The sequence below is a fragment of the Capricornis sumatraensis genome, chromosome X (genome assembly GCF_032405125.1).
Source record: "Capricornis sumatraensis isolate serow.1 chromosome X, serow.2, whole genome shotgun sequence".
Taxonomy (NCBI): domain Eukaryota; kingdom Metazoa; phylum Chordata; class Mammalia; order Artiodactyla; family Bovidae; genus Capricornis; species Capricornis sumatraensis.
In genome coordinates this window covers 26,961,455-26,976,012 of record NC_091092.1, presented here as the reverse complement: position 1 = coordinate 26,976,012, position 14,558 = coordinate 26,961,455, and the positions used below count along the sequence as shown (strand labels likewise).

General features: G+C 44.7%; 1 protein-coding gene across 1 annotated transcript; it reads right to left on the bottom strand.

Annotated features, from left to right (window-relative positions):
* Positions 1-413: 413 nt before the first annotated feature.
* CT47C1 (cancer/testis antigen family 47 member C1) lies at positions 414-3,355 on the bottom strand. Its single transcript, XM_068961927.1, is given in 3 exon segments — positions 414-473; positions 1,759-1,900; positions 2,740-3,355. Coding segments are annotated over 3 exon segments (771 nt in total). The 3' UTR covers positions 414-460.
* Positions 3,356-14,558: the final 11,203 nt, after the last annotated feature.

Here is a 14,558-nt window from a genome sequence, read left to right as displayed (position 1 = left end):
AAGAGATTTGAGTCAGGATTATTTACCTAAACAAAATTTGCCTGCATTTCAGTTTGAAGTGAAGTGAAGTGAAGTCGCTCAGTTGTGTCCAACTCTTTGCGACCCCATGGACTGTAGCCCACCAAGCTCCTCTGTCCATGGGATTCTCCAAGCAAGAATACTGGAGTGGGTTGCCATTTCCTCCCCCAGGGGATCTTCCCGACCCAGGGATTGAACCCAGGTCTCCCGCATTGCGGGCAGATGCTTTAACCTCTGAGCCACCAGGGAAGCCCTATATAAAATAAACTTATTTTTAACTAGAACAAACACTCTCAAACATATCTGTAGATGGTACAAGTCATGTTATTGGATGTCACTTTTAGGGAAATGAATTTCGGAATGGAATCAGCATTAATAACATTCCCATGGGCTTCTGCAAAATGAAAACCCTGAAAATCAGGATTCTTCTTTCTCCATCTTTCTAGTCTTCCACACTGCAGGATGAAATGAGAGAAAATGAACAATTATACAGTATTTACCAGCACCAGAGACTTTCTTAATCTAATCTATATCTGAGGGCTGTTATCTCAACAAGTAGGGAAGAACAACATATTTCCCTCTTGTAACCTGCATCATAGATATTGGTACATGTACAACCTGATGGCTTCAATTATATGATCCTACCAACCTTCTCTCCCTCCTGCCCAACACTATACATGTTTTTTTTTCCCCCTTTGAGAGGCTATTCTTGGACTTAAATCACTCTTTTCACCTTTAAAGTCTGTGCTCAGTCCACAGATGATACTCCTTTACTCTCCCAGACCCTCAGTTTCCATATCTACCATATGAGAAAGAGGCTGTTTTGAAATACATCATTATGAAAATGAGGGAAAAATGTTAATTATTAAAGATAAGATATATCTTATACCTTCATTACCAGCTCAGTGATAAGCAACAGTCATACTATGACAAAGTTACTCTTCTTTTAACTGTCACATAAAATTTTAAAAAAATCTACAACTGAACAAATGTTTAGCTATTAATCACCAAATCTGGTCCCTACTTGAAATTCTGAACTTTTTGCTATTTGTAAGTAGTCACATTCTAAAAGATGTCATCTCTTAGTGCAGGAGACTCGACTTCTGTGGTCAAGAAATAAACACTCTACTAGTGCAAAGCCCAGTTACTTTCACTGCTGCTTCTAGTAACTGTTTACTAAACAAATACTGGTCTTAGGTACTAATACAACTTGTTAGTAGTCTTACAGGTAGAGGACAAAAGACCTCATAAAAACAAATGAGGAGCCATGAAGTATACTTCAGTACACAATGCACTTTATATTACTAGGTGCATGCTGCTGCTGCTGTTGCTGTGTCACTTCAGTTGTGTCCGACTCTGTGTGACCCCATAGACGGCAGCCCACCAGGCTCCCTCGCCCCTGGGATTCTCCAGGCAAGAACACTGGAGTGGGTTGCCATTTTCTTCTCCAATGCATGAAAGTGAAAAGTGAAAGGGAAGTCGCTCAGTCGTGTCCGACTCTTCACGACCCCATGGACTGCAGCCTATCAGGCTCCTCCGTCCATGGGATTTTCCAGGCAAGAGTACTGGAGTCCAGTGACTAGGTGCGTGAGTGTTCTGTAAACATTAAGTAGGTAAATTTGAATTGCTGAACTAATTTTAAACAAACTTTTTCTTAATTTACTGGGAGAATTAAAAAGCAAAAACAAAATTTGTAAATGCCTGGGAATAGCTGGCTTATTTTCAAAGCTATACAGATACCTGGAATTTTTGGGCCTGTCCTTTGCTGGGTCCAGATTCTTTTCTGGTTCTTCTTGTTTTTTGTTATACTTCTCTTCTTTCACCTCACATTCAGTGCCTTGGATCTCTTTTTTGGAGTTCTCATCCTGGTGCTTACCTATTTCTTTAGTGAAGAATAATACAGACTTTGGGACCAGAGGTTTACAGAAAAAAAAAAAATCCCAACTCATAAGGAATAGCAACACACATCCAGAACTCTACCCTCAGGAGAAGCAGGAGGATAGGAGCAACTGAGAAAAGAGTAACTGGGGGCCTTCCTTCTGGTGGATACAACACTTCCATGGCCCTCACTTTGTTGCTGCGTGATCATTTTCACAATCACATTATTTCTTCTTCTCTAGTAAATCTTTCACCCTGTGCTACTGATTACTTCTGGCCAAAGATCAGAATCCTCTGGGTCGGTCAGAACTTTCTCATCAAAATATGTTTCACCTCAATGACAAATTCTACGGTGAAGCTCATTAGTTCCTCAACCCCCTGAAACTTCATTTTGACCAAGTGCTCCTGTATCAGTTCATAATATTTTGGGATCAACTTTCCAAGAATCTTACCATTTTTAAAAGCTATGAACCAAATATGACGTATGCCATTTGCTTGTTCTCTTCCATGTCCTCTCAAGCTCCCTCCCAAACACCTGCCTTCACTGATCTTCACCTGTGGGCTCATAACTGGCACCGATCATCTCAGACCTCTTACCAGGGCTGGCAGAGGGAAGCTTATTTCCGCACCCCGCCCCCCAAACCAGAGAGGTCGTTATGGAGTTGGGCTTCTACTGGGCCCCTCTGGCCTTTGACTCAAGGAGGCCCTCACTCCCAGCCTCCCTTCCCGAGGCCCTCCTCTGAGCCTGACCCCCTCCTCGGGATCCCTGGTCCTCAGACCCGGCCTGCAGATGCCAGTGTCCCCGTCCCCCCCAACTCACCCCCTCCCCTCCTGAAGGCTCACCCTCAGGGGCAGCTGGCTCCTGTGCCACTTCCCACAAGCTGGACTCCTCGGACTCTTCGGCAGCTGTCTCCCATAAAGAGGCTTCCTCGGCTTCTTCCGCCTCCTCCACCTCCTGGGCTGGGGCCTTCCCCGCCGGCCCCTCCCCCGGTCCATCCGACTACACCCGGAGCTCGGAGAACGCGGCCACTGCGGCCGAGCCTTGATCGGACGAGTGCTGCTGGGCCCGGTGCTGGACCGACATGTGGCCGTTGTGGGGCCAGACGAGGATGTAGTCATTGTAGTAGATGCGGCTCAGCACCGAGCATACCAGGTCCAGCAACGTTAGGCGGAAGCCAGCCATGGGGAAGTGGTGTGCGTCCGCCATGAGGTCTGGGCCCCCTGCCTGCTCCTCCTCCCCCTCCTCGGCGCTCCCACCCTCCAGGGCCGCCTCCCTTGGGCCTCCTGAGGCCTCAGGGATTCCGCCTGCCCCAGCCTCAGGCACGGTGTCACCCCTGCGAGGCCCGGAGTTGCAGTCCACACCTTCACGGGCTCTGGACAGTCCGGCCTGCACCCCGGCCATGCCTGCTGGGCATTGCTGCCCGTCAGGGCCCTGATCTCCACCTCTCGTGGTGGACATGGCACTGGGCAGTTACCTCAATTGGGCGGGTGATGACGGCAACAGCCCAGGTGGTGGCGCCTGAAGTGGCTGCCCTGAGGGGAGGCTGAGGGTGGCAGGACGGGACGAGGCGGCCACTGAGAGGACGACAGAAGAGGCCCCACGACAGGGAGGGTAGGCAGCCAACGGCGGGAGCGTCCCACCGAAAGCTGGGCCTCAGACAACAGTGGAGCCAGGTCTGACGCAATAGAGTCCCCTAGGCCACAGAGGAGGGGCGGGGCCAGAAGAGTAGTCAATAGGACGTGCCCCCTCGTCACAAGCTCTGAGCTCATTTGCTGACAATGGAGGATTGACGTGCCCTGTGTCCAATGAACAATCAAGGTGCTTAGATTGTAGAATTGTTCACAATCGTCTCCTGGTTCTTTTGACGCCCTGGGTTTGGTTCTAGCCTACATTTAAGTACGGAAGGTTCCTGTCCTTTTAGTTTTACGATTGTGCAAAAACCCACAATGGTACAATATATTGATAACGTGGGCTGAGGAAACTTCTGTAAAAGGCAGAGAGTTAACATTTGGGGCTTGGAGGTGCTCAAAGGTAAAATCAAAATGGTTATTATGTAGGTACTTACATAACAGAATTCCACAACAAATAAAATGTTGCTGAAACTAAAAAAAATATTAATTGCTTACAATGTTTAAATAATATAGGTCTATTAGTGAGAAGAATGAAATTCTTTTGGCAGAATATCATTTTGCTTAGGTGAAGATCAAAGTGTTCTCTGTCGTCAAAACTGCATATGTTCATCTGTTCTGTAATGAAGTTTTACATAGTTCGCCTTTGCAAATGTCTTTTTACACAGATATTGGCAAATACTGGTATCAGTCCATGAGATAGGTACTTCTAAATACTGGTATCAATCCACAAGCATATGATTTTAATTTAGCATATTCATTATTTGGAAGAAAATTATAGAATTCTATTAGGTTCTTTTGATATTTGCCTTTTAGCATGTCATTACATTGCAGAGTAATCACTTTCATTTGAAGTTTATGTGGAAGCTCCTCAACTGCACAGTTTAGTGGATCTGAAATATGGAAACTTCCTTTGTACTTGCATGGTGGTGGTGGTGGGTTAGTCGCTACGTCATGTCTGACTCTTGCGACCCCATGGGCTGTAGCATGCCAGGCTCCTCTGTCCATGAGATTCTCCCGGCAAGAATACTGGAGTGGGTTGCCATTTCCTTCTCCAGGGATCTTCCCAACCCAGGAATCAAACCCAGGTCTCCTGCATTGCAGGCAGATTCTTTCCCAACAGAGCTATAAGGGGAGCCCTTGTGCTTGCATAGAGGACTGAAAAAAAAAGCTGCTGGAATTTTAGTATGAGCTTGAATATATATCTACTCCAAATTTGTATGTGAATAGAGAGCTCCCTTAATTTAACTTTTGAAAGCATCTGAAGAGTATAAAGCAGTCTGACATTACTTTGATTCAAATAACGTTAATTGTCATTGAAATGACTTTACCACAATATGTTTTTTAATATAAGCACTGTTTGCTTTGTAACTTTAGGTTTAGTTCATTAAGAAATATTATCAAACCTGGAACAAAAGCTAATTTCCAAAGCCATTCAGTGTTAAATGGTAATTGAGGGAGATGTTCTCAATCAAAAATAATTCAATCTCCACCATGAGCTTAAAAAATCACATACACATGGACATACACACACAGAGTGGTAGAGAAATTCAGGACATCCAACTTCTGTTTCTGACAAAAGTTCACAGAACCATGATGGTTAAGTTCATGAGAGTGAATGGTGTTCCCCATTAACACTGTCAGTTTAATAACACATGAGAGGTTCAAATATTGTCTGTAATGTGACTGCTGATAAATAATATAATGAATAACCCAAAGAGTTAAAGACCTTATATTTTCACAAATTTTGTGTGTTTATTCACTAACTCTTTTCTTCTCCACTCGTATTTTTAACATCATCAGTTGTAACATCTTAGCAGATTCCACTTCAGGTTATACTAAGTGCTTTTTCAACTTCTTCAAAAACATTCAACCCAGAGTAGTTACATGCAGAATGTTCACAGATACTAATTCTTCAGTCATTATAAACTGCAGCCAGCAACCTCTCAGTCCTAGTCTGCCCAATACTGTTATTGCCATATTCATTGGATGACAAGTATGAAATTTTTGACATGTTTTGTTAGACAATGAAAGTATTGATACTATCGGGAAAACCTCAGTCAGGCCTCGGAACTCAAGTCTCTCTCAAAGTAAATAAAAATGTTGACTGACTATATCTCTCAAATTTCTTAAAGAAAAGTCATAGCTCTGCCACTTGTCACCCCAAAGATGAGCTCATTAAGAAGCTGCCAATAAAAAACTATGGCTGTTAAATGACAAAGGTTACTGTGACTAACCATTTCAGAGCTGAGTCACTAGTGACTAATTCACACATAAGGAACAGTAGTACCAATATAGGATATGATGCAAAAACAGTGCCTCTGTCCAAACAGTGAAAGGTGATCTTTCATTTGGGGTCTAAGCTACCTTCAAGTCCCTTACTGCTCACTCTGATTTAACAATAAACAGCTACAAAGCTTAACATCAGAGTCAGATCTCTGTGATACTCAATATGAACTGGACACAGAGCAACTAAATAAAAGACATTCAAGGAATTCAGATAAATCACTGTCAAAATTTTTGGTAGTGAATATCCACTGGTAGAAAAGCTTGAGGGGTATGTGGGCTTTTGTATAGTGGTAGTGGTTTCTGCAATTTCTCTTTGTGATATTTTACTGTCAATAAATTAGCTGGCAAAGATAAGTATTTTATTCATGAATGAGCACACTGCATCACCACTTCTAGTTCATCAGAAAGTTTCTCTACTTCTTACAATGAGAGACAAGAAGCCTGGCAATAGTTATATGGACTTGTTAAGAAAAATCCAGTCCAATGCACTCTGCCCTTCATAAAACTCATACATGAGGAGAGTCCCAGAAACACAATGTAAAAACAACAACAATTTAGCTTGACTCCTTAAATAACAACCCAACAATATTAATAATATCTGTTGACCCATGAAGTTATAGAACATACACTACAGATACTAGCCATTCAATCACCAGGCAAGTATTGAGTATCCATCTATACACTCAGGGTTGTGCTAGGGAGGCCTCTCTCACAGATGCCTAAGACTAATGACTTGCTCTAGTTCATGGTCTAGAGGGGAAGACAGACACTTGAACAACAATGACCCAAGTGACAAGTGCTAAAACAAGGATGAACCCAAAGTGCTATGGGAGTATGGGAGAGAGAATGATTAATTGGGAGGGGAAAGGAAAGAGGGGAAGGAAAAAGGGGAGGACAAAAGGGGGATGGAAAGAAGTAGAATAATTAACTGGGAAGGTACTCAAGGGGAGACATTTCACCTGGATCCTGAAGGATCTCTAGGAGTTTACCTAGCAATGAAGGATGGCAGGGAAAGAGGAAGAATGAGGGAATGAGGTCTCTGCATGGAAAGGAAACAGCCTGCATAGTAGAAGAGAGGTGTGTGTGTGTGCATGTGTATATATGTGTACCTGTCCAGAGAATGAAATGGCTCCAGGATGGGCAGAGTGGCAGATAGGCCTGGAAAGCAGATTGAGGTCATAATGACTGCTACTAATAATTAATTATTCCTACTGAAATCGTTACTAAGAATGTCTTCTGCATAAGGGCATATTTCTCTTTGTGCCATTAATCCCTTCCCCTCTCACTTAGCGCAGTGCCCTCCTATCTTTTTTGCCTCCTACTCAAACTCATCAGTTTTATTCATCAGATCATATATTTACACATCTACCACATTTATTGGGTAACTTCCAATGTACCAATGCAATGTGCCATTAGAACTGTCATTTGTATCAGTTTATGTTCAACACATAAAACTCAAACATAGCAGAACTGCCCACAGTCCCCATCCTACTGCATCCCCCATCATCATTCCTGGGGCCTTGCTGGAGGGGTTGGCTGAGACCTCTGGAAGCTGGGCCCTCCCAGCTGTGCTCAGTGTTGCTATTCTGATATATTTGTCAAGATTCTATTTATACTCAATCACATCCTCTCCTGTTGATTCCTCCACTTATCAGTAGGGCAGAAACACAACAGGATGTCTGCTGTCAATAAGGAAGTCTCTGGTAACAAATTGTGCACCTAGAGCCTCTTCTCTGTGTAGGGAGGTGGGATGGGGCACCAGGCTTGCCATGGAGAAAGCTATTGTCATGGAGCAAGCTGTTGCCAATGAAAACCTGTGACTATGAAAGATGGGAGTAAAGAGGACCCTGGAGGAGGTGATGCTTTGGCAGCTGCAACAAGCTATCTCCCTATGAGGTTGGCATTGGGTCCAGCTTCCTGGGAGGAGAACTAATTGGCACCAGCAAACAAATAAGAAAGGAAGATGCTGAGCAGGTGTCCCTTTGCTGCTGCTGCTAAGTCACTTCAGTTGTGTCTGACTCTGTGCAACCCCATAGACGGCAGCCCACCAGGCTCCCCCGTCCCTAGGATTCTCCAGGCAAGAACACTGGAGTGGGTTGCCATTTCCTTCTCCAATGCGTGAAAGTGAAGTTGCTCAGTCATGTCCGACTCTTACAGACCCCATGGACTGCAGCCAACCAGGCTCCTCTGTCCATGGTATTTTCCAGGCAAGAGTACTGAAGGGAGTGGGGTGCCATTGCCTTCTCCGAGGTGTCCCTTTAGGAAATATGTAAAGCAAAACTACTGGAGATCTCCTCCCACCTCCTCCCATCTCTGACATGGGACCCTCTTCACGACAAGTGTGTGTCCCAGAAGTCCACGGGTCAGTCTCCAGGGCCTCATTCCTCTGCCTGAGCCTGCCTGTGGCTACAAACCCATCCAGGACATCCAACCCCCTATCGGTTGCCACCTACTCTCCATCTCCAGCCATGACTTCTGATCTTCTCCAAGTCAGGAAGTTGGCACAATCTGGGGTTTCCGATTTTCTTAAGGGAAGGTGCTTGCTTTCCTCGCCCCACTCCCCACTGGTCAACAGAAGCGGCCACATCCTTTCCCTTTGCAGATCCATCATCAGAGTCGGGAAAGGAGAAACAGGGGAAGGACCCAGGGCCACAACAGCTGGAAGAGGTCTCTGCTTCCTGGCGGGCGTGGCAGGGCACACTCCCTGATCAGTCCTGAGCTCTCCTTTACAGCCCGGCCCCAGACCCACCCCTCCAGGAAGCCTTCTCTTCTGTATCTGCTCCCCCTGCGACCCCCACAGGCTCTCCTGGTTGCACTGAGATGTGTGGACACTGTTTGGCTCCCCTGGAAAAGCACAGGCCCTTTAGGGGGATGGTCCAGACCTTCTTCAGATTTGCGACCCCCCACCCCCCGCCCCACGGAGTTTGCACAGGTAGGTGTCTGTTGACTGAATCGCGGGGCTTTTGAATCCGTCTCACTGTCAGTGGTGCTTCTCTTCTACCTGCCAGGCCTGACTGTCTCCGGAGGGTCTTCCTGCCCTCTTCCCGTCTCGCTCTGGCTCCTCTGCAAGGCCTCCCGGGAGGTTTCCGTACCTGTAGCCAGGTGTGATGCTCGTGCTGTGGTGGTGGGTACAACGAGGGCCTGTGCCCCCAGGTGAGGCCCCACCCCCACGCCCACAGGGAGTGACTTGTGCTGTCACTGGCCTCCTAGACCACGTGTCACGGCCAGACCGGGCTGTGGGTGCTCACCGAAGAGGAGCACCGACACAGGGGTGCCATCTCCCTAGGAGAGACGAAAGCCCTGGGGTAAAGAGCACAGGGTGCTGAGTCCCAGCCCCTCCTCTGTTCACAGAAACCGCAGAAGGCAGGGAGCCAGCAGGCCTGAGGGAGTCTCTGGACTCGACCTGGCCTGCACATCTCAAGGGGGTCACTGCCCAGGCCTGTGGCCTGGAGCCCACCCCCACCCCTGGGAGTGGGCTGGAGTGTCAGGGCTCCATCCTTCCTGCTGAGCAGAAGTTCGGCCCTGCGGGGCCCTGTTCCTGGCCGAGTCAGAACTGCCAATGGCCCCTTTTCACTCACAGGCTCCCCTAGCTTGTGGGGTTTACATTTTCTCCTCAAGGCTCGGTTGTCCTCCCTAGGCTGAAGCTCGTTCATCATTCTTGGTGACTTTAACATCCACTTGGATGACCCATTGCACACCCTAGACTTTCACTTCCATTACATCCTTTTCATGTGTGTGTGGTGAAGGCACGCGCAGCAGTTACTGCAAGATACTGAGCAAAGAGTAAGGGGCAGCTAATGCTAGAAAGACCTGAATTCCCTGATGGCTCTCAGGGAAGGGATTTAAAGGCAAGCTGAGGGAGAGGATCATGGGGAATCTGTTCACCTTATGCACAGTTCTCTGATCGGTGGGTGGTGAGGTAACCAGCTGAGGCCACAGGGGTTATCGTTACCAATGTCCAGGCTGCAGTCCAAATGTGGGCTGTGTGCTTACCACTCACCACTCTCCATTTGAGTGGGGTCTGGTTTCTGCAAAACACCTCTGAAACGCATCAGCTGCTTCTTGTTTCTCTGAGGTGTGCTCTTGATTTGTAATTCTGCAATTCTGCTGTTCTTAGAAAGTGTCCCAGAGGGCAAAAAACAACCATAGCTCACCTGGGAACATAGACACTGGTGACAGCCATTCCTGGGAGCTCCCTCCACCATATGGACACCTGGACCAGCAAGAGCCATCCTGGAGTTTACCCTCTAGCTCATCTGTGCCAAGATCTCATGACTGTTTTATCTGGTCTTTTCTACAACTTTATATCAGATTCTCACCTCTATGATGTGATCCTACCCTAGCCTTTGTCATCATCAGAGACTACATCATTTTTAAAATTTCTACTCTAGCACTACAGTTCTTCAAGCTCATCCTGTTACTTCTCCAATTCATTGACTGCACCACTGTTTCACTTTTCATCTGCCCACTGTTTTCTCCATTTGCCTCCTTACCCAGTACAGAGTCCGTGCATTGACATCATCATAATCACTTTGTAGGGAGAATGATGCCTCCCACAAAGATGTCCACATCCTAATCCCTGAAATCCTGTGAATATTTTAGATTATACGGCAAAGAGAAATTCAGGTTAAAATGGAATTAGGGTTGCTAATCAGGTGACCTTAGAATAAAAGGAGATTATCCTGGTTTAGGCAGATGAGCCCAGTGCAATCACAAGTTTCCCTCAAAGTGGAAGAGAGGATTGGAAGAGAAAACTGGAGAGATGGCAGCATGAGAAAGACTCAGCCCAATGTTGCTGGCTTTTAAGATGTAGGAGGGGCTATAAGCAAAGGAACACAGGGAGCTTCTAGAAGCTATTAAGAGAAAAGGCAACGATACAGATTTGCTCCCAGAAGCTCCTGAACGAATGCAAACCTGCTGACACCTTGATTTTAGCCTTGTAAAACACATTTTGGACTTCTGAATTCCAGAACTGTAAGATTAAAAAAAAAAAAAACTTGTACTGTTTAAAGTCACTAGGTGTGTGGTAATTTGTTACATCAGCAACAGGAAATCAATACACTCTCCCTTGTTAAAGTCAGTCCATTTCCTTTCTCCTCTTAGCTCCCAATCATATTCACTAGGCAATCCACAGCACTACTTGAACCACATGCTTCTCTGTCTATATTGAAGCAGCTGAAAATACTAAAAATTGTATGGCTGGGCTGACCACAAATTTATGATCACGAGCACACTCAAGACTGCCTGGGGCTTCCCTGGTGGTCCAGTGGTTAAGAATCCACCTTGCAATGTAAGGGACACTGATTTGATCCCTGGTCTGGGAAGATTCCACATGCCACGGAGCTACTAAGCCCGTGTGCCACAGCTACTGATCCCACGTGCCACAACTGCTGAGATCATGTGCTACAACTATTGAAACTTGGGTACCTAGAGTCTGTGCTCCACAACGAAAGAAACTATCACAATGAGAAGCCCACACATGGCAACAAAGAGTAGCCCTCGCTGACCACAACTAGAGAAAGCCACATGCAGCAACAAAGACTGAGCACAGCCAAAAAATAAAATACATAAGTAAATCTTAAAAAACACACAACTGCCTGGCAACCTCACTACACTTCCTCTCCACCTCAAATCTTTGACAACTATACCACGCAACAGCCAGCACCCTCTGTGTCTTAGCTTCCTCATTTTGCATGATTTGTCATCCACTCTACCTTAGTCACTCATTCCTGGTGCCATGCCTAGGGTCCCAGACCTTCTTAATGAAAATCGATATTAGTTCCAAAAATCTCAACTTCAAAAATTCCGCACTCTTATTTTTCCAGTCTGGTCCTCTTCTTCTTATGATCCTCAATGATCACCATCTGGTCAAAGTCATGGATCACTTTTCTAATTCTTATCCTTTTTGATCCTTCAGTCACAGCTGTCCATACAATTTACATTCCCACCAACAGCATACATGGGTTCCCTTTTTTCCATATCCTTGCTGACACTTGTTATTTGTGTTCTTTTGGGGATAACCATTCTGACAGGTGTAAAGTGGTAGCTCATTGTGGTTTGGATTTGCATTTCTCTGATGATTAGTAATACTGAACATCTTCTCATGTGCCTGCTAGCCATCTGTTTGTCTTCTTTGGAAAAATGTTTATTCAGGTCTTCTGTCCATACTTTGTTGTTTTCCTTAAATTGAAATATAGCTGATTTATGGTATTGTGTTAGTTTCAGGTATATAGCAAAGTGAATCAGTTATGTGTATACATTTTTCAGATTATTTTCCATCAGAAATTATCACAAGATACTGACTATAGTTCCCTGTGCCATACAGTAAATCCTTGTTGCCTATGTATTTTATGTATAGTAGTTTGTTATTCCCATATTCCTAATTTATCCCTCCCTTCCTTTCTCCTTTGGTAACTGTAAGTTTATTTTTTATGTCTGTGAATCTATTTCTGTTTTGTTTATAGATTCATTTGTATTATATCTTAGATTCCATGCATAAGTGATATCATATAATATTTGTCTCTATATGACTTATTTCACTTAGTATGATATTATCTAGGTCCATCCATGTTGCTGCAAAAGTTGTGCCCATTTATTAATCAGGCTGTTTGTTTTTTTGACATTAAGTTATATTATATGAGCTGTTTATGTATACTGGATGTTAACCCCTTATGTCATGAAGTAAAGTGAAGTGAAGTCGTTCAGTTGTGTCTGACTCTTTGCGACCCCATGGACTGGTAGGAGCCCTACCAGGCTCCTCCCTCCATGGGATTTTCCAGGCAAGAGTACTGGAGTGGATTGCCATTTCCTTCTCCAGGGGATCTTCCCAACCCAGGGCTCGAACCTGGGTCTCCCACATTGTAAGCAGAGGCGTTTACTGTCTGAGCCACCAGAGAAGTCTTTTATCAGTCATATAATTTGCAAATATATTCTCCTATTCTGAGGGTTGTCATTTCATCTTGTTTATGGTTTCCTTTGCTATGCAAAAGCTTTTAAATTTAAATAGGTCCCACTTGTTTATTTTTGCTTTTATTTTCATTACTCTAGGAGGTGGGTAAAAAAACATCTGGTGTGATTTATGTTAATGAGTATTTTGCCTATGTTCTCTTTTCAGAGTTTTATGGTTTTAGGTCTTTCATTTAAGCCTTTAACCTATTTTGAGTTTGTATTTGTATGTGGTATGAAGAAATGTTTTAATTTTGTTCTTTCACATGTAGCTGTCCAGCTTTCCCAGCACCACTTATTGAAGAGACTGTTTTTTCTCCGTTGTATATTCTTGCCTCCTTTGTCATAGATTAACTGACTATAGGTATGTGGGTTTATTTCTGGGCTTTCTGTCCTGTTCTATTGACCTATGTGTCTGTTTTTGTGCCAGTACTATGGTGGTTTGATTACTATAACTGTGTGGTATGGTCTGAAGTCAGGAAGCCTAATTCCTCCAGCTTTATTCTTTTTTCTCAAGATTGCTTTGGCTATTTGGGGTATAATTGACTTCTTGTCCTCCATGTCTCAGTTCAGTGTCACCTCCTCAGAGGTCTTCTCTTACCTCAGTTGTTTTCTATCTCAACGCCATGTCCTTTTCCTTCATAGAGCTTATTGCCATCTGTACAGATTTGCTTGTCTTCCTCACTGTAAGACAAAAGCCTTATTTGTCTTGTGCAGTATTGTATTCCCAGCACCCAATACACAGTGTTCACTGAGAAATGGCAGTTGATGAGAAAGAATTAAACTCCTGATGACAGAATGGAAAAAACAAAGTGATAGCCTACGTTATCACCTTGCCCAGGTGCCACCTGCCATTCCAGCTCACACCAGCAAGTCTCTATGTCATAGGGAAAGTGCAAATTTGGCCAGCCATTCTCAAATGCAGAAGCACATCAGAGTCCCTGGAGATTAAAAAAGAATAGGAATATGGCCACTTCTCCCTGCAATGTCAAGGTTCTGATGTAATCTGAGTGGCTCTGGCAGATATCCTTTATGCACTATCTCAAGATTGCCACTGGGTGGAGCAGTGGGACTGTGTTTTGGAGTAGAGATTGGGCTCTGCTATTAGCTTTCTTCACAGTCCAACTCTCACATCCATATATGACCACTGGAAAAACCATAGCCTTGACTAGACTGACCTTTGTTGGCAAAGTAATGTCTCTGTTTTTCAACATGCTATCTAGGTTGGTCATAACTTTTCTTCCAAGGAGTAAGCGTCTTTTAATTTCATGGCTGCAGTCACCGTCTGCAGTGATTTTGGAGCTCCCCAAAAGAAAGTCTGCCACTGTTTCCACTGTTTCCCCATCTATTTCCCATGAAGTGATGGGACCAGATGCCATAATCTTCGTTTTCTGAATGTTGGGCTTTAAGCCAACTTTTTCACTCTCCTCTTTCACTTTCATTAAGAGGCTTTTTAGTTCCTCTTCACTTTCTGCCGTAAGGGTGGTGTCATCTGCATATCTGAGGTTATTGATATTTCTCCCGGCAATCTTGATTCCAGCTTGTGCTTCTTCCAGCCCAGCATTTCTCATAATGTACTCTGCATGTAAGTTAAATAAGCAGGGTGACAATATACAGCCTTGACGTACTCCTTTTCCTATTTGGAACCAGTCTGTTGTTCCATGTCCAGTTCTAACTGTTGCTTCCTGACCTGCATATAGGTTTCTCAAGAGGCAGGTCAGGTGGTCTGGTATTCCCATCGCTTTCAGAATTTTCTGCAGTTTATTGTGATCCACACAGTCAAAGGCTTTGGCATAGTC